Consider the following 20,731-nt stretch of genomic DNA (forward strand, 5'->3'; position numbering starts at 1 on the left):
TTTTTTTACTAAATTACCAAGGTAATTTGATGTAGAATGAATTTTTCAAACAATGGTGCTATAACCACTAGAAACTCATATGAAAAAAAAAGTCATGATGCTCAAAACCATTAGTCATCGGAGAAATATGAGTTATACCCATAATCAGAAACTACTATATACCCATTAGAAGGATAAAATGAAAAAGACTGAGCATACTAAGTATTGGGTAGAATGTGGATATACCCGATATTTCCTGTTATTGCTAGTGGGTATATAAAATATTGTAATCACTTTAGAACATCACTGGGTAGTTCCTTATATGGTTTTTTAAAAATATATTTATTGACTATGCTATTACAGTTGTCCCATTTTTGTCTTCCCTTTATTCCCCTCCACCCTACACCACCCTACCCCCGCAGCATTCCCACTGCTCTTAGTTTATGTCCATGGATCATACATGTAAGTTCTTTGGTTTCTCCATTTCCTATACTATTCTTAACCTCCCCCCTGCCTATTTACTATCTATTTATGCTGCTTATTCCCTGTACTTTTTCCCCTATTCTTCCTCTCCTCCTCCCCTCTCTTTTATTCATAGTTTTTGATCTTCATCATTTTCTTAGATAAGTTCCTTTAACTTTTCATATAGTAAGGCTTGGTGATGATGAACTCCTTCAACTTTACCTTATCTGGGAAGCACTTTATCTGCCCTTCCATTCTAAATGATAGCTTTTCTGGATAGAGTAATCTTGGATGAAGATCCTTAGCTTTTATGCCTTTGAATACTTCTTTCCAGCCCCTTCTTGCCTGCAAATGGGCTGGCAAGATTTGATTTCTTTTGAGAAATCAGCTGAGGGTCTTATGGGAACTCCTTTGTAGATAACTGTCTCCTTTTCTCTTGGTGCTTTTAAGATTCTCTCCTTATCTTTAATCTTGGGAAACATAATTATGATGTGCCTTGGTGTGTTCCTCCTTGGGTCCTCTGTGAGCTTCCTGGATTTCCTGGAAGTCTATTTCTTTGGCCAGATTGAGGAAGTTCTTCTTCATTATTTTTTCCAATATGTTTTCAATATCTTCCTCTTTCTCTTCTCCTTCTGGGACCGCTATGATTCGGATGTTGCATTGTTTAAAGTTGTCTGAGAGGTTCCTAAGCCTCTCCTCATTTTTTTGAATTCTTATGTCTTCATACTGTTCTTTTTTTTTTTAATGAATTATTTTTTACAAATACATTTGTCTCCGCCTTACCCCCACCACTTTCCCCTCCCCACTCTCTGTCCCTCAGTCTTTCCCCACTTTGGCTTTGCCCATGAGTCCTTGATATATTTTACTTGACTTTCCCCTTCCCTTCCTTTTCCGCCGCCCACTCCTCCCTCCTTCGCTCTTGTCTCTCTTGGTTTCTTTCTTTCTTTTTTTTTTTTTCAGTGTTGTTGTCTTATTTTCTTTTTTTTTTTTATTTTTTATTTAATTTTTTTTATTTTATTTTAATTTATTTTTTTCAAATACATTTGTCTCTGCCTCCCCGCCACCACTTTCCCTTGCTCCCTCTCTCCTTCGCTCCCTCAGCTCTTCCCCTTTAGTTTTGTCCATGAGTCCTTGCTATATGTTCCTTGACTTTCCCCTTCCCTTCCTTTTCCCCACCCCCCCCTTCCTTCTTGTCTCTCTTGATTTCTTTTCCTTTCAGTGTTGCTGGTCTTAATTTCCTTGCATCTTTGTATTGTTGGTTAGGTTCCACTTATAGGTGAGATCATATGGTATTTGTCTTTGGCCCCCTGGCTTATTTCGCTTAGCATAATGCTCTCCAGTTCCAGCCATGAGCCGCGAAGTTTAGTAGTTCTTTTTTTCTTTCTGCTGCGTAGTATTCCATTGTGTATATGTACCATAATTTTTTGATCCAGTCATCTACTGATGGGCATTTAGGTTGCTTCCAACACTTGGCTATTGTGACTTGTGCTGCTATGAACATTGGGGTGCATAGGTTCTTTTGTATTGGCATTTTGGTGTTCTTAGGGTATAGTCCCAGCAGGGGAATCACTGGATCAAAAGGCAGTTCCATTTTCAGCTTTCTGAGGAAATTCCACACTGCTTTCCACAGTGGCTGCAACAGTCTGCATTCCCACCAACAGTTAACTAGGGTTCCCTTTTCTCCACAGCCTCGCCAGCACCTGTTGTTTGTGGATCTGTTTATGATGGCCATTCTGACCGGTGTGAGGTGGTACCTCATGGTGGTTTTGATCTGCATTTCTCTGATGGCTAGTGATGCTGAGCATCCTTTCAAATGCCTCTGGGACCTCTGTATCTCCTCCTTAGAAAAGCATCTGCCCAGATCATTTATCTTCTTGGAGTGGAGTCGAGTGAGTTCTTTATATATCTTGGAGATCAAACCTCAAACCTCTATCTGATGTATCATTAGTGAATATATTTTTCCATACGGTTGGCTCCCTTTTCATTTTGCTGATGTTTTCTTTAGCCATGCAGAAGCTTCTTATTTTGATGAGGTCCCATTTGTTTATTCTTTCCTTTATGTCCCTTGCTTTAGGGGACATATCAGTGAAAAAATTGCTGCATTGGATATCTGAGAGTTTCCTGCCAATGTTCTCCTCTAGGATTTTTACAGTGTTGCAACTTATATTTAAGTCTTTTATCCATCTTGAGTTTATTTTTGTGTATGGTGTCAGCCGATGATCCAATTTCAATTTTTTGCATGTAGCCGTCCAGCTCTCCCAACACCATTTGTTGAAGAGGCAATTATTGCTCCATGATATGCTTCTGCCCCCTTTGTCAAATATTAGATGCCCATAGAGACCTGGGCTTATTTCTGGGCTTTCTATTCTGTTCCACTGGTCTATGGGTCTGTTCTTGTGCCAGTACCAGATTGTTTTGAGTATGGTGGCTTTGTAGTAGAGTTTGATGTCCGGTATTGTGATCCCTCGACTTTGTGTTTCTTTCTCAAAATTACTGAGGCTATTCGGGGTCGTTTATGGTTCCATATAAATTTTTGAAATGTCTGTTCTATTTCTGTGAAATATGTCATTGGTATCTTAATAGGGATTGCGTTGAGTCTATAAATTGCTTTGGGTAGTATGGATATTTTGATGATATTAATTCTTCCAATCCATGAGCATGGTATATGCTTCCATTTATTTGTGCCCTCCTTAATTTCTTTTTTCAATGTTGTAGAGTTTTCTGCGTACAGGTCTTTTACGTCTTTGGTTAAATTTATGCCTAGGTACTTTATTTTTCTTGTTACTATATCAAATGGTATTTTTTTTCTGATTTCTTCTTCTTCTATTGCATTGCTGGTGTACAAAAATGCCTTTGATTTCTGAATGTTGACTTTGTATCCTGCTGTTTTGCCAAATTCACTTATTAGGTTGAGGAGTTTTTTGGTAGAGTCTACAGGGTTCTCTATGTACACTATCATGTCATCTGCAAACAATGATAGCTTTACTTCCTCCTTTCCTATTTGGATGCCTTTTATCTCTTTCTCTTGTCTGACCGCTGTGGCTAGGACTTCCAATACCATGTTGAAAAGAAGCGGTGAGAGCGGACATCCTTGTCGTGTTCCCGATCTCAGTGGGAAAGATTTCAATTTTTGCCCGTTGAGTATGATATTGGCTGTAGGTTTTTCATATATGGCCTTTATTATGTTGAGGAATGCCCCATTTATTCCCATTTTGCTGAGTTTTTTGATCATAAATGGATGCTGTACCTTATCGAATGCTTTTTCTGCGTCTATCGAGATGATCATGTGGTTTTTGTCTTTTCTTTTATTTATGTGATGTATCACCTTTACTGACTTGCGTATATAACCATCCCTGCATCCCTGGGATGAATCCCACTTGATCGTGGTGGATAATCTTTTGAATGTATTGCTGGATGCGGTTCTCCACTATTTTGTTGAGGATTTTAGCATGTATGTTCATCAGCGAAATTGGCCTGTAGTTTTCTTTCTTTTAGGGTCTTTATCTGGTTTGGGGATCAGGGTGATGCTGGCCTCATAAAAAGAGTCTGGGAGTCTTCCCTCCTTAGGATTTTGGAATGGTTAGAGAAGGACAGGGGTTAGCTCTTCCTTAAATGTTTTGTAAAATTCTCCTGTGAAACCATCTGGCCCTGGGCTCTTGTGTGCTGGGAGTTTCTTGATTACTGCTTCAATTTCCCCAGCTGTTATCGGTCTGTTCAAGCTTTCTGTTTCTTCCTCCTTCAGTGTTGGAAGATTATACTTTTCTAAAAATTTGTCCATTTCATCAAGATTTTCAAATTTCTTGGCATATAATTGTTGATAGTAGTTTCTGATGATCATTTGTATTTCTGTGCTATCAATTGTTATATCTCTTCTTTCATTTCTGATATTATTAATTTGGGTCCTCTCCCTTTTATTCTTGATGAGTCTGCTTAAAGCCTTGTCAATTTTATTTATCTTTTCAAAGAACCAGCTTCAGGATTGGTTGATTCTCTGAATTGATCTTTTCGTCTCTATGTCATTCAGTTCTGCTCTAATCTTGACTGTTTCCTTCCTTCTACTTGCTCTGGGATTTATTTGTTGTTGTTTCTCCAATTCTTGAAATTGTAGTGTTAGGTCTTTTATTTGAAATGTTTCTGTGTTTTTTAGGTAAGCCTGTATTGCTATGAACTTCCCTCTCAGGACTGCCTTTGCTGTGTCCCATAGATTTTGGACTGTTGTCTGTTCATTTTCATTTGTTTCCAGAAATTTTTTCATTTCTTCCCTTATCTCATTATTGACCCATTCATTGTTTAATAACCTACTGTTCAGTTGCCATGAGTTTGCAAGTTTTTGAAGTTTCTCTTTGAGGTTGATTTCCAGCTTCAAGCCCTTGTTGTCCGAGAAAAAGCTTGGTATTATTTCAGTTTTCCTGAATTTGCTGAGGCTTGCTTGGTGTCCTATCATGTGGTCTATCTTTGAAAAACTGCCATGAGCATTTGAAAAGAATGTGTATTTTTCTTCTTTGGGATGTAAGGTTCTATATATGTCTTTTAAGTCTATTTGATTCAGTGCGTCATTCAGCTCCACAATATCCTTGTTGATGTTTTGTTTGGGAGATCTGTCTATTTTTCGCAGTGGGGTATAAAATCCCCTATCAGCGTGTCAATATCTATATCTTTTTTGAATTCGGCCAAGATTTTCCTTATATATCTGGGTGCTCCTATGTTGGGTGCATATAAGTTTACAATGTTTATGTCTTGATAGATTCTTTCTTTAAGTATTACAAAACGTCCTTCTGGGTTTTTTTATGTCCTTTGTTTTGAAATCTATTTTGTCTGATATAAGTATTGCAACCCCTGCTTTCTTCTCTTAGCCATTTGCTTAAAATATTTCTTTCCATTCCTTTTCGTTCAATCTGTGCAGGTCTTTTGCTCTGAGATGGGTCTCTTGTAGGCAGCCTATGTGTGGGTCATGTTTTCTTATCCATTCAGCTATGTGTCTTTTGATTGGGGCATTTAGTCCATTTACATTAAGAGTTATTATTAATAGAAACTTATTCATGTTTTTCTCTTTGTACCTGTGTTTTCCTCTTTCTCACTCTTTTTCTTCATCTTCTTAAACCAGTTCCTTTAGTATTTCTTGCAGTGCTGGTTAGGTGGAGACGTATTCTTATAGCCTTCTTTTGTCTGGGAATCTCCTTATTTCGCCTTCTATTTTGAGAGCCTTGCTGGGTAGAACAGCCTTGGCTGTAGGCCTTTGCTTTTCATGACTTGGAATATTTGTTGCCATTCCCTTCTGGTTTGTAGTGTTTCTGTTGAGAAGTCAGCTCCTAGCTGAATCGGGGCTCCCTTGTATGTATTATCTCCTCCCTTGCTGCCTTTAGGATTCTCTGTCTCGGATATTTGCCATTTTAATGATGTGTCTTGGAGTGGGCCTCTTGGGTCCCTCTTCAATGGTGCCCTCCCTGCTTCCTGGACGTGTGAGACCTTTTCTCTCCTTAAATTAGGAAAGTTTTGCATCATTACTTTTTCAAAGAGGTCTCTATCCCGTGCTCCTCTTCTTCTCCTTCTGGTATCCCTATTATGCCGATATTATTGCGTTTCAGGTTGTCCTGCATTTCCCTAAATGCTCTTCATTCTTTTTGAGTCTTTTTTCCTTTTCTTGTTCTTTCTAGGAGCTTCTTTCTACCTTATCCTCCTTCTCACTGATTCAATTCTCAGCTTCATCTAGCCTGCTTTGGATTCCTGCTACTGTGTTCTTCAATTCAGAAATGGTATTCTTCATATCCTCTTGTGTCTTCTTGATAGTTTCTATGTCCTTTTCCAGGTTGATAAAGTTTTCTCTAAGATCCTGATAGTTTCTCTGCAGTTTCTCATAGTTATCTTTGAGCTGGCTGAAATCATTCAGCTTCCTTAGAGTCATTGTTTTGAATTAAATATCTGATAGTTCCCTTGCCGCTACTTCATTTAGCTCTCTCTGTGGGAATTTCTCCTTTCCCCTCATTTGGGGGAAACTTCTTTTTCTTCCCATTTTTGTGAGAGAGTATTTATTTATTTATTTATTTATTGCTTCTGCTTCAATCGATCTGTCTATATTTCCTAACATTGTGGATTAAACTTCTATGGTAGTAGGGGGAGTCTTTTATTTATTTATTTTTCTTTATTCTTCTCTCTGAGTCTGCCTCTGATGATGTCAGTTGTTGACACCATGTGACCTTGAGTCGTTTGTTTGAGTTTTCCAGGAATCAACTATCTGTGTCTGTCTCCTGTGATTGTCAGTCTGGTCAGTCTGTCCTCATCTGTCAGCGTTAGGCACCACAGGCGGAGCAGTGCGTCCTGATGGCGGGACTATTGTGCCCTTATAGGCTGCTGTCACTAAGGGGAGTAGTCCACCTGAACAAAATGGAGATCATGGACTGGGGAAGAGTTGGCACTGGGATCTCTAATGCCTCTGTCTCCAGTTTCTCATCAGGGGTCTCTGGGCAGCTCTGTGACCCCTTCAGCCAGGGATCCACTATTTCAGCAAACCACTCTGCACTCGCACACCAGCTCACTTGCGCGCACGTGCCAGCCTGTGCAGGCGCCCCAGCTGGTCCGGGCACGCCTGTGCACAGGCCCAGGCAGGCACCCTCACTGGACCACGCAGGCTCGCCAGCACTGGTCAGTTTAGGACCTTCTATTGTGTGCTTTCTTGCTTTTGGCTTTTTGGGGGCATGGCCTGCCTGCACAAAATGGAGACTTCGGAAAGGGAAGGAGTCAGCTCCAGAACTCTCTAGTTAGTCCTGTCTCCAATCTCTCCCCAAGGATCTCTGGGCAGCTCTGTGACCCCTTTGGGATCCACTATTTCGGTGGACCATGTTGTAATTGCGCAACTTCCAGCTCCCGTGCCCACTTCTACCTCTTTGGGGGCCAGGCTTGCCTGCCCAAATGGAGACTACGGAATGGGGAGGTAGTCTGCTCCGGGGATCTCAGATAATCCTCCAGTTCTTTCCCCAATCCCTCTGTCACCAGTCTCTCCTCAAGGGTCTCTATGCAGCTGTGTGTCCCCTTCGGCCAGGGATCCTCTATTTCTTCCAGCCAGTCTGCACTCAGCCCCCAGCCCACTCGCTGTGTGCGGATTGCCCAAAAGGCTGGTTAATTGATTCCCTTATGCCTGAGCGAGATGGTAGCTGCAGAGTGGGAGGTACATTATCACTGGGGCTCTGCTGGCCACCGTCTCAGTTCTCTTCACAAAATTTTCCTCACCAATCTTTCCGCAGGCACCATCTCTCTCTGCTGCTGCCTCTCCCCAGAGATCAAGGAAGGCACCTGCCACTGCAAAGTTTTGTGTTCGCCCTTTAAATGTCTCTTTGCACCTCTAGCCGCCTGTCTCTGGCAGAGAGAGCCCCTAAGCTTTTCGGGTTTGCATTTTGTATGTGCGTTTTCCTGGTTTCAGCTGCTGTAGTCTAGGGGTTCCTGTTTATGGTTCAGACCCTGGTCTTCTCAGGGGGATCCAACTGGCCGTTTCAATGTCACTCTGGTGCTGGTGCCTGTGGGCGCCCAGCCCACCCTCTCGAGCCTCCACCGCACTTCTCACCCGTTGGGATGTGTGAGAGTCGAATCCACTGTCTGTCCACAGCTCCAAGGCTCCTCTCCCTCTATCATTCCATTGTTTTCCAGGCGATTTCTCCATTATTTAGTCACAATTCCGTTTTGGTCTTGGGAGGAGGTCCATGTGACTCCCATTCACTCCTCCGCCATCTTTTTCCTCCCTATATGTTAAACGTATACTTACCATATGACCCAGCAATTGTAATATTATGTTTATTTTTTCCCAGGAGAAATGAAAACACTTATGTGTAACAACTTATATATGAATATTCATAGCAGCTTTATTCATAATAGGGCCAACTGGAAAACATTCCATGTGACCATCAACTAGTGATGGACAAACTAATTGTTGTATTTCCATATCCTGAAAACCATTTAACATTGAAATTTGATATCCATAGTAACCAAATTCAAACATTAAATAATATTTTCAACAGTACAAAAAAGCAAGGACCATAGCACTTTAAATACCCTCTGATTTATATGATATTGCTAATAAATATTTTCAGATCTTAAAATACATCAAAAGATGTGTGTGTATGCCTATTTATCTACCTGTATTTTAACCAAATCCCTTTTTTAAAAACTGTTGCTTCTCAGACTTTCCTTCTGAGGTCATTTTCCTTTTTCCTGAGATATGTCCCCTAGTAGTCTCTTTATTAAAGATTTGTTAAATACACTCAGTTTTTGTATATCTGAAAGGGTCTTTATTTTACTTTCATATTGTAAGAGAAGTCCACTGTTACCTCATACAGTATTGATGCTTATTTTCTCTCCATAATTTGAAGATATTTTCCTACTGTCTTCTACCTTTCAGTGTTGCCATTAAGGGGTCTGGTGTCAGTCTATTTGGAATTTCTTTGTAGGTGACCTGTCTTCTCCCTGGCAGTTTTTAAGATCTTTTTATTTTTGGAGTTCTGCATTTCCATTACAAATGTGCATAATTATATGTTTCTTTAAATTTATCCTGCTTGATATGCATTGTTCCTGTTGTGTTTATGGATTCATATCATCTCAGCCATTAACTTAATTCCCTGATTAGATATGTTAAACCTTTTCATCTCCTCTATCTTGTTTAACCTCTTTATATTTTTTTATCTTTTATCTCTGTGCAACGTTGTTTGTAATCTCTTATTTGTGTATCTTTTAGTTCACTAATTCTCTCAAATGTGCCAAGTTATTTAACTCCAGTAATTAAAATTTTAATTTCTAAAAATTTTATTTTATTGTTTGAAAAGTCTACCTGATAATTTTTTACTGTATCTTCTTGCATGTTTATTTGCAGTATAAATATCTTATAATGAATTATTTTATATTCTAACTTTAATAATTCAATGATCTGAAATCCATGGAGATATAACACTGTTGTTTATTGTCTAATTTTATGTTAGAGTAGCTTGTTTCCTTGTGTATTTCATGATCTTTGTGAACTTATATTTTTCTATTTTAATTTATAGTAATCCTGGGGGCTTCTGTCAAATCTACTTTAACCTAGACATAATTTTTTAAATTGTTTCTGCCAGAGGTAGAGGCACTAATGACCTGGGACCATTTTTGCCCCTGGCTTAATCACAAATCTCAGGCTTAGCACCTTTACTTTGAAACTTGTTCAAGATCCAATCTCCTTGGAGTAGTTCTGTCTTCCTTCCCACTCACCCGCTTTTGTTCTCAGCCCAGGGATCCTTACTCAAGTGTCAGTCGAGGGATTTTGTTTGGTTATTTTTTGATTGATAGTGTGGTATCTCTGGAGATTTCCCTTTTTTTTCTTTTCTTTTTTTTAAGAGTCCTGTGATATACTTTAACATATATTTTATAGCAGTGCAGTCGGGATCTCCCTTTGGTATTGCTGGCTGACCATGCTGCCAGATACCAATGCCAGCTCTTTCATTTTATCATTATGTTCATGGTCACTGCTCACCTAGAAAGAAGAGTATATCCTAACTTTCTCCCCTTAATTTCACTGTCAAATTTCAATTTATCATATATATGGTAGCCAAATTGATGTATCAGTGGACCTGTTAGTCCTGTTTGAGGTACCTGGTAACAAGAGTGTGTAGTTCAGGAGAGATGTGGATCCTATAGAGTTATGAGTCATTGATGTGATTACCAGTGGGAGTGGCTGAGGTACTGGGAGACTGGATTGAGTGAACATAAATAAAAGAGGGCTAGGGTATGCCAACTTCATGGAGCAGGCAGAGAAAAATGAACTAGGAAAGGGACTAAGAAGATGAAATCTAAGAAATGAGAAAAGAATAGCACTTCCAAATGCAGGAAAGTGATGCTTTCAAGGAGGAAAAGTTTATAGAGTCAGATGTGGCCAAAGGACACAGAAGATAAGGATTTATCCTTAATTTTGATCATCAGAAGAAGACGGACTATTGCCAGGAAATTTTCACTGGAATATAAACAAACACAAAATGGCAATAAATGTGTGGAAAAGTAGCAGAACTGGCTAATTCTCTGTCCTCTTCCTTATTACATTCCATCTCCACTGAATATATAAGGAACCAGGGGCTTCCAGGAACAAAGATAAACACAATTGCCTTCTGATCTTCCATAGTTGAAAGGGATTCAGGTTAGTACCAGAAATGCTAGTAAGAAGGGCCAAGGAGGAAAAAACAGTCATCAAACATAACATGGAAACTGTGAAGTAAGTGGTTCAGGTTCTACACCTACCAGCTTATATGTTATAAGAATGAGCCTTGTTTGCTTGAATTTTAATTATTTTAGCTGTTTATCTAATAAAATTTATATAACCTGTTAACTAATATTCCATATTTCTGATTTGTTTTATTTGAAATCTGATATTTTTGTTCCACCACAATTCATAAAATAAAGAGAACAGAATAACTTGATAATTTACCTGCTTGTTTCTAGAGTCAGAAAAACTGACAGTTATACCTATGTAAATCTCAGCATTCAGACAAAATAAAGATGATCTTTCCTTCCAAAACCCTATGCAAAGTTGACCCGCAAACAACAGAGCTTTGAACCACAGGGGTCCACTTACATGCAGATTTTTTTTTTTTCAATAAATACAGTGGGTCCTCCACAGGGGTCACATCCTCAGATTTAACAAAATGCTGATTGAAAATAATGTTTTCTTCCATGGTTGGGAATCTGCAGATGTGCATGGCTGACTATATGTATTACACCATTTTAAAAACGGGACATGAGAACCCATAGATTTTGGCATCTGCAAGTGCCTCTGGGACCAATCCTCCTATGGATACCAAGAGCCAACTGTAGTTAAGTTTTGGGGAAGTCAAAATTAAGGTGGATTTTTGACTCTGTAGGGCTTGGTATCCCTAACCCTGAGTTCAGCGATTAACTGTATATTCATGACATACTTTTCTCTCAAGATGTTAAACTTTTTATAAAGGTAACTAATTTAAACTGCAGTTGGTTCTCATCTATCTTAGCCTCAAATTAAGCTTGCACAAAAAAAATTCTCAACATTTTACTTTAGGGAAAGAAAATGATTGGAAAAAAAGTAGAAAAGTATTATTTTAAAAAATATTTAGAAACCACTTACATTGTCATTTTACAACAGTCTAAGATTAATTTTGTTAAAAACTCACAAATGAGACTTTTGTAATGCAACATTTGGTTTCTCAACTTTTAACTATACTTTTCTCAACTTTTAATTTGTTAATCTTATCTTGCTGTGGTCTCCAAGTCCCCATACTTTTCTCTTACAAAGCACAATAAAGGGAAAAGTTTTAAAAAATATATTTCCTAAGTTATCTGTTCTACTCTGGGTTATGCTGCTCCTGGTAAGTGGTACTGAAGGGCCTCCATGGGCACTGTGCTCAGCTCCTCCTAGGTACAGTAATATTTCACATTCAGAATAGCCCAGTAGACAAAGGCTCCACTGTCTGAAAATATTTTTGCCATCAGAAGACCAAAAACAATGACACATAAATACATTAAACAAACAGCTGTCTGCTTTTATGTTGTTTTGTTTGCACTAATAGATAACATATCTTCCTTACAGGTACCAGAGATTTGAGAAGGCATTTCTGTTAGCTGTTGATATTGGTGCTCGTGACCTATTTATGGTGAGTCATTCCCAGAGATGATTTGGTGCCTTCAGTTCTAAGTCTGAGTAAGTTGTCAGCTTTTGTGACCATTAAAAAGGATTAGTGTCATTTGTGCCTTACCCTCATGGTAGGAAAGCATTATGCCGTCTTGGCTTGCAGCTTTGCCTTCATGAAACTGGTCAATAGCCATTTAGTTTCTTTTGACTTGTTGACATTTTCCTTGCCAGGGCCAAAAGGGTTTTTTTTTTAATGTTTTATAAAAATTTGTAATTCTTGAACTTTTTTCCTCATGTACTTTGATGTGAGGGGATGACATCTTTCTATCTAATGAGCTTAAATGCCTTTCTAATCTATTCTCTGAAGAAATACAGCTACAGAAGCCAGGACATAGGGCAAAATATACTCCATATGTCTTGAATATGCTCAGTCTGTCCATTAGATTTTAGGGCAAAGTAACAAATTTGAATGTTCTCACTTGTATTTTTAAAGTAATCACAGTGTAAAGTGGACCAAAGAGGTTATAAATGCACATATATTCAGTCCTCCTATTTATAAGCTACAAACATTAAAATTGACCAGTTTCTTACAGATCCTTGTGTTCTGTATCAGGCTCTTACTTTATAAGATATTTCACCACAATGTCACAGTGAGATCAGATGAACAAAAAAGGTAGCGTTCCTTTCCTGGTTTCCCAATGTTTTCTGCTCCACAGAGATTGTTGTCAAAAAAACAATAAAACAAAAACTTCTTGAAACAACAAAAAATGGAAGGCTCTTTTACCTGAATCTTCTGCAGAATGAAGACATTCCATAGTTTAAGCCTTGTTAATAGGGATTCATGGCATTAGATCACTTGTCTTTCATACTGAATTTGTTATTTAAATTCTAACTTTGCATCATTCAATTAAATTCTGCTTTCACTGATTATGAAAAAAATCTTTCTAATTACTACAAATGTATGAACCTTCTGTTGTCATCTGTATTTTGTTATATGAAAATGAGTTAGGCATATTAGTATATTGAGGGAAGATTTTATTATTTTTCCAAACTCTATGCATGCTGGCATCACAGTGTCTGAAATTTAATTACAGTAATTTTCAGATGTTTCTGATCCCATTGATTTTCTTCTTTATCTCCATCTTCTCACCTCTGGCAATACTCACCCTAGTAAAGGTAGATTTTCGTCATGTCTTTACTTTGTTATGTCTATAGTCCCAATATTTTCTAATCAAGATAAAAACTGAAAGATTGAATATTTAAATGTGTAGTGTCTAGCAAACTTTCTCTGTTCTGTAATTTCTACTGCTTCGAAAATTAATACACAATCATCAAAGCCATCTTCTAATCTATTTTTTAATTTAATCTTTATTGTATTTTTTCCATTAATATTTAGTCCCATTATACTCTCCTCCACCCAGCAATCACCACACTGTTGTCCATGTCCATGAGTCCTTTTTCCTTTTTTGCTCAGTCACTCCATACCTTCCCCTTCCCCCCATTAGCTGTCATCCTGCTCTTCATCTATGAGTCTGTTCACATTTTCCTTGTTAATTGTTTGTTCATTAGATTCCACATGTGAGTGAAATCATATCGTATTTGTCTTTCTCTAACTGGCTTATTTCACTTATCATAATATTCTTTTTTTATGTATAAATCATATTTATTCTATTACAGTTGTCTCAGTTTTCCCTCCATTGTCCTCTTCCACCATCTCACCCTGCCCTCCACTTCCCTAGTCAATTCCCACTCTGGGAACGGTCCGTGTCCATGGGTCATTGATACATGTTTTTTGTCTAGTCCCTTCTCCATCCTTCCACCATGGTCCTTCTTTCCCATCCCCTCTGGTCACTTTCAGTCTGCTCCATGTTTCCATGCCAGTGGGTTATTTTGTTCATTAGTTTATTTTGTTGAATAGATTCCAATTATAGGTGAGATCATATGGTATCTGTCTTTCATTGACTGGGTTATTTCACTTAGTATAATATTCTCCAGTTCCATCCATACTGTTGCAAAAGGTAGGAGTTCTGTTGATCTTTCTTTTTTTTTTTAATGCAGATTTATTTTATTTAATTATGTTTTTAAATTTCAAAATCCATTATAAAATATTAAAAAATGTAAATCTGATTATAAAGTCTCAAGAATTAAAACATCACACCAGCACAGAAATAATCAAGTAGATCAATGAAATATAATGAGCATTCTACAAACAAATGTATATATCTGTCTAACAATGTAATATATGACTCAATTGATATTTCAAATCAATCGGGAAAATAAGGCTTATTCAACAAATAAGGTGCATGGACTACTATTACTTGAAATAAAACAAATATAGAGCCCTATTTCACACATTATACAACACAGTCAGATGAGTTAAAAATTAATATCTAAAGGCTAAGGAATTTTCTGAAAAAATAGTAAATATTTTTTTCCCTGAAGTGAAATATTCAGACCTAGAAGATATAAAGTAAAATATTAACAATATGATTATATTAAACATTGAAGACTATGCAGCACTATCCTTATAAAAAAGTTAAAGGACAAATAATAGAATAGGAAAGTACTTGCAACACAGCTGAAAAAGGGTCAATAGTTTTTTCTGGATTTATTTTTTGGGGAAAAAATTCTACAAACATTTAATCAAAAAATGGATGAAGAATACCAAAGAGACATTTAAAGCTTTTTAAAAATAATATAAATAAGCAAGAAGTACACAAAAACAGGTTTCAACAAATAATAAAGTAACAATTAAAATAACACATCATTGTCACAATCGGATTAAGTATTAAAAATATTAGTAATATCAAGTATTGGTGACTGTGAAAATAACTGGCTATTCGTAATCTCTTTTTCTTCATCTTCTTAAAGCAGTCCCTTGAGCATATTTTGCAGTTGGTGGTTTGGTGGAGGTATATTCTTTTAGCCTTCTTTTGTCCGGGAAACTCCTTATTTCGCCTTCCATTTTAATTGAGAGTCTTGCTGGATATAGCAGTCTTGGTTGAAGACCTTTGCTTTTCATGACTTGGAATATTTCTTGCTATTCCCTTCTGGCTTGTAGTGTTTCTATTGAGAAGTAAGCTGCTAGCTGTAGAGGGGCTCCCTTGTATGTTACTACCTCTTTCTCCCTTGCTGCCTTTTAAGATTCTGTTTGTCTTTGCTATTTGCCATTTTAATGATGATGTCTCTTGGAGTGGGCCTCATTGGGTTCCACTTGAATGGGACCTTCTGTCCTTCCTGGACTTGTGTGACTTTTTCTCTCCTCTAATTAGGGAAGTTTTCCATCATGACTTTTTCAAACAGGTCCTCTATCCCTTCCTCATCCTCTTCTTCTTCTGGTATCCCGATTATATGGATATTATTACGTTTCAGGTTGCCCTGCATTTCCCTCAATGCCTCTTCATTCTTTGTGAGTCTTTTTTCATTTTCTTGCTCTTTCTGGGAGCTTTTTTCTACCTTATCCTCTAGCTCACTGATTCATTCCTCTCCTTCATCTAGCTTTTGATTCCTTCTACTGTGTTCTCCAATTCAGAAACTGTATTCTTCATTTCCTCCTGTGTCTTATTGATAGTTTCCATGTCCTTTTTCATGCTGATATAGTTTGCAGTAAGTTCATCCTAGTTTCCCCTGTAGTTTTTTGTAATTCTCTCTGAGCTCACTCAGTTCATTGAGCTTTCTTAGAACCATTGTTTTGAACTCATTATCTGATGATATACTTGCTTCTGTTTTATTTATCTCACTGGAGATTTCTTTCCCTTTGAGTTGGAGATGTTTCTTTGTCTTCCCATTATTTGTGAGGCTCTTCTTTTTGCTTTTGCTTCTTAAATTGATCTGTCTTGATTTCCTGACTTTGTGGTGTGAACTTCTATGGTAGGAGACCACTGTTTTTTCTTTCTGGATCTGCCTCAGTTGATGTCTGCTGTTGACTCTGTCTGACCTTAGGCAGTGTGTTCAAGACTTCCAGGAATCTCCTGTCTGTGGCTGTCTCCTTCAGCAGTTAATCTAGTCACCCTGCACTCAGCAGGTTGACTTAGACACCACAGGGAGGGGCAGAGTTCCTCCTTGGGGTGGGGTTATTGGGTCCTCTACCACTGCTGCCGCTCAGGGGAGTGGTCTGCCTAAGCCAGGTGGCTGCTGCCGTATGGGGGAGCAGTCAGCACTGGGATCCCACCAGCCACTCCTTCAGATCTCTCTCCAAAGCCTCCATCTCCAGTCTGTCCTCAAGACCTCTTTGAACACTCTGATGCCCCCTTTAGCCAGGGATCTACTCTCTGTGGCTGCCACTCTATACTCAGCAGTCAGGCTTTAGCAACACTGAGCCAGGGCAGAGTCCCTTCTGGGGGTGGCGCTATTGTTTCCTTCCCCAGTCTCTCCTCAGGTGTCTCTAGCCCAGTCTGCCCCCACCTTTGCCAGAGCCCAGGGTAAGTGGCTGCAAATAAAATCTTATGCATTTATCCTTTAAAAGGCTCTTTGTGTTTTCAGCTACTGTCTCTTACAGAGAGCAAACCTGCCTCTTTTCACAGCTGGTTGTCATTTTTGTACTTTTTGGGCTCTGGTGCTATAGGCTGAAGATCCCTGCTTATAGTTTAGACCCTGTTTTTCTCAGGGTGATCCAACTGGCCATTTCAATAGCCTTCTGGTGCTTCCGCCTGTGGGCACCCTGCCCACCTTCTTGAGTCTCTTCCGCACTCCTCACCATTTTGGTTGTGCTAAAACTGATTTTTATTTCTGTCCGAGGTTATAAGGCTCCTCTCTCACTATTATTCAGTTGTTTATTCCAGGTGATTTCTCCACAATTTAATTGCAATTTCATATTGGTCCTGGGAAGAGGTCAGTGTGACTTCCATTTATTCCCCCACCATCTTGATTTCTCACTTAGCACAGTGTTCTCCAGGTCCATCCATACTGTCTCAAAGGGTAAAATTTCTTCTCTTTTATAGCCAAGTAGTATTCCATTGTGTAAATATCTCATAGTTGTTTTATCCACTCATCTCCTGATGGGCCCTTGGGCTGCTTCCATATCCTGGCAATAGTAAGTAATGCTGCAATGTATGTAGGGATACTTACATTCTTTTGAATTAGTGTTTGGGTTTCCTTCGGATATATTCCCAGAAGTGGGATTGCTGTGTCAAAAGGTGGATCCAGTTCCAATTTTTTGAGATACCTCCATACTGCTTTCCACAGTAACTGCACCAATCTGCATTCCCACTAACAGTGCAAAAGGGTTCCCCTTTCTGCACATCCTTACCAGCACTTTTTTTTTTGCTGATTTTTTTTTTTTTGTGATAGCCATTCTGGCAGGTCTGAGATGATATCTCATTGTAGTTTTAATTTTCATTTCTCTGATAATTAGTAACGTTGAGCATCTTTTCTTATGTCTATTGCCCATCTTATGCCCTCTTTGGAGAAATGTGTTTTCAATTCAGGTCTTTTGCCCATTTTTTAATTGGGTGGGGGTTTTTTGTTGGTTTTTTTTTTGTTTTTTTTTGTTTGTTTTTGGGGTTTTTTTTTGGTGTTGAGTTTTCTAAGTTCTTTATAAATTTTAGATATTTCAGATATATCAGCAAACATGGTCCCCCATTCTGTGAGTTGTTTTTTTATTTTGTTGATGATTTCATTTGCTGTGGAAAATAATTTGTTTGATGTAGTCTCATTTGTTTATTTTTTCTTTTCTTTTGCTTGCCTGGGGAGGTATATCCGATACAAAAATTGCCTTGAGCAATGTCCAAGAAATTGCTGCCTATGTTTTTGTCTACATTTTTGTTGTTTTGACCTAACATTTAAGTGTTTGGTCCATTTTGAATTTATTTTTCTGTGTGGTGTATGAAGGTTCCCTGTTTCTTTTATCTGCATGCACCTGAGCAATTTTCCCAACACCATTTATTGAATAAACTATCTTTAGCCCACTGTATGTGCCTGCTTTTTCTTTTGAATATTAATTGACTATAAAGGTGTGGGTTTATTTCTGGACTCTCTATTTTGTTCCATTGATCTATGTGTCTGTTTTTATGCCAGTACCATACTGTTTTGATTACTGTGACTTTATAGTATATTTTGATACTAGGTAGCATGATTCCTCCAAGTTTGCTCTTCTTGAGATCATTGTTGCTATGTGATAACTTTTGTGGCTCCATATAAATTTTTGAAATAATTGTTCTAGTTCTGTGACATATGTCATTGGAATCTTTATATAAATTGTGTTGAATCTATAGATAGCTTTGGGTAGTATGGACATTTTAATGATGTTACTTCTTCCTTTCCATAAACACAGTATGTGCTTCACCTTATTTGTATCTTCTGCTGTTTCTTTCTTCAACGTCTTATAATTTTCTGAGTACAGATCTTTTACATCCTTAGTTAGGCTTATTCCTAGGTATTTTATTCTTTTTGTAGCAATTGAGAATGTGATTGTTTTCTTAATTTCCCTTCCTGTTAGTTCCTTATAGCATATAAAAATGCAACTGTATTTCTGGATATTTATTTTGTTTCCTGCTACTTTGCTGAATTCACTTATCAGTTCTAGTACTTTCTTCGTGGATTCTTTGGGGTTCTCTATATACAGTATCATGTCCTCTGCAAATAATGACAATTTTACTTCTTTCTTTCCAATTTGGATGCCTTCTATTTCTTTTTTTGTTTGTTTGTTTGATTGCCATGGCTAGGACTTCCAGTACTATGTTAAATAAAGAGAGGTGAAAGTGGACATCCCTGTCTTGTTCCTGATCTTAACATGAACACTTGTAGTTTTTGCCCATTGAGTATGATGCAGACAGTGGGTTTGTCATATATGGCGTTTATTATGTTTATATATGTTCCCCCAACCCTACTTTCCTGAGAATTTTGATCATAAATGGGTTCTAGATTTTATCAAATGCTTTTTCTGGATCTATTAATATCATGTGGTTTTTATCCTTCATTTTGTTTATGTGATGAATCACATTTATTGATTTAAGAATATTGTACCAACCTTGCATTCCCAGAACAAATCCCACTTGGTTGTGGTGTATGATCTTTTTGATGCATTGTTTGCCAATATTCTGTTGAATATTTTAGTGTCTATGTTCATCAGGGATATTAGTCTATAATTTTCTTTCTTTGTAGCATCTTTATCTGGTTTTGGACTTAGGATAATGTTGGCCTCATATAATGAGATTGGGACCCTCCCCTCCTCTTGAATTTTATGAAATAGTGTGAGGAGGAGATATGTTAGTTCTTAGACTGTTTGGTAAAATTCACCCATGAAGCCATCCGGTCCAGGGCTTTTGTTTGTTTGGAGTTTTTTGATTACTGCTTTGATTTCACTAGGTATAATCTATCTATTCAGATTCTCTAATTCCTCCACATTTAGTTTTTGAGGATTGTATGTTTCCAGGAATTTATCCAGGAATTTATGTTGTCCAGCTAGTCCAGTTTGTTGGCATATAGTTGTTCATAATATTTTCTTAATCCTTTGTATTTATCTGGTGTCATTTGTTATTTTCCCTCTTTTGTTTCTGATTTTATTTACTTGGGTCCTTTCTCTTGTTTTCTTGATGAGTCTGGTTAAAGGTTTGTCACTCTTGTTAATCTTTTCAAAGAACCAGCTCTTGGATTCATTGATCTTTTTTTTTTTTTTTTTTTTTTTTTTTTTTAGGATTCTATTTCATTTATTTCTGCTCTGATCTTTTCCTCTACTCACATTGGGCTTTGTTTGTTGTTCTTTTTCAAGTTCCTTTAAGTGCAAAGTTAGATTGTTTATTTGAGCTTTTTCTTGTTTTTTGAGAATGGTCTGTAATGCTTATGAATTTCCCTCTTAGGATTGCTTTCCCATTGTCCCACATGTTTTAGATTGTTGTGTCCTCATTTTCATTTGTTTTAAGGTATCTTTGGATTTCTTCCTTGATCTCATTGTTAACTCACTCATTGCTTAATAACAGGGTATTTAGCTTCCATGTCTTTGCATGTTATTCAATATTCTTGTGATTGATTTCTAGTTTCATAGCATTGTGGTCTGAAAAGATGCTGTATATGATTTCAATTTTCTTAAATTTACTGAGACTACTTTTGTGTCCTAACATGTGACCTATACTAGAAAATGTTCCATGTGCATTTGAAATGTGTGTATATTCTGCTACTTTGGGGTAAAATGCTCTGAAGATATCAATTATATCCACTTGATCTAATGTATTGTTTAAGGCCTCTGTCTCCTTGTTGATTTTTTGTCTGGAACATGTATCCATTGAAGTCAATGGGGAGTTAAAATCCCCAGCTATGACTGTATTCCTGTCTATCTCCTTTTATGTCCATCAAGGTTTGCTTTACATGTTTGGTGCTCCTATGTTGGATGTATAAGTGTTTACAAGGGCTGTATACTCTTGTTGTATTGTTCCGTTTATCATTATGTAGTGTCCTTTGTCTCTTACTATAGCCTTGGTTTTAATACTTGGTTTAAAGTATTTTGTCAGATATAAGTATTGTTACCCCAGCTTTTTTTTCCTTTCCCTTTGCATAAAATATTTTTTTCCACCCCTTTACTTTTAGTCTGTGTGTATCTTTCAGTCTGAGATGGGTCTCTTGGAGTCAGCATATATATGGGTTTTGTTTCCGTATTCTTTCAGCTACCCTGTATCTTTTGGTTGGACCATTCAGCCATTTACATTTAAGGTTATTATTGATAAATATGTGTTTAGTGTAATTTTATTG

General features: G+C 37.6%; 1 protein-coding gene across 1 annotated transcript in view; it reads left to right on the forward strand.

Annotated features, from left to right (window-relative positions):
• WDPCP (WD repeat containing planar cell polarity effector) overlaps positions 1-20,731 on the forward strand; it is a 357,672-nt gene that overhangs the window by 218,609 nt on the left and 118,332 nt on the right. The window contains exon 13 of the mRNA XM_054586899.1: positions 12,008-12,071. Within this exon, the coding sequence (XP_054442874.1) occupies positions 12,008-12,071 (64 nt within the window). The remainder of the gene's footprint in view (positions 1-12,007; positions 12,072-20,731) is intronic.

Source organism: Pteronotus mesoamericanus, unplaced genomic scaffold (genome assembly GCF_021234165.1).
Source record: "Pteronotus mesoamericanus isolate MK-2021 breed Mesoamerican mustached bat unplaced genomic scaffold, CSHL_Meso_final contig_98, whole genome shotgun sequence".
Taxonomy (NCBI): domain Eukaryota; kingdom Metazoa; phylum Chordata; class Mammalia; order Chiroptera; family Mormoopidae; genus Pteronotus; species Pteronotus mesoamericanus.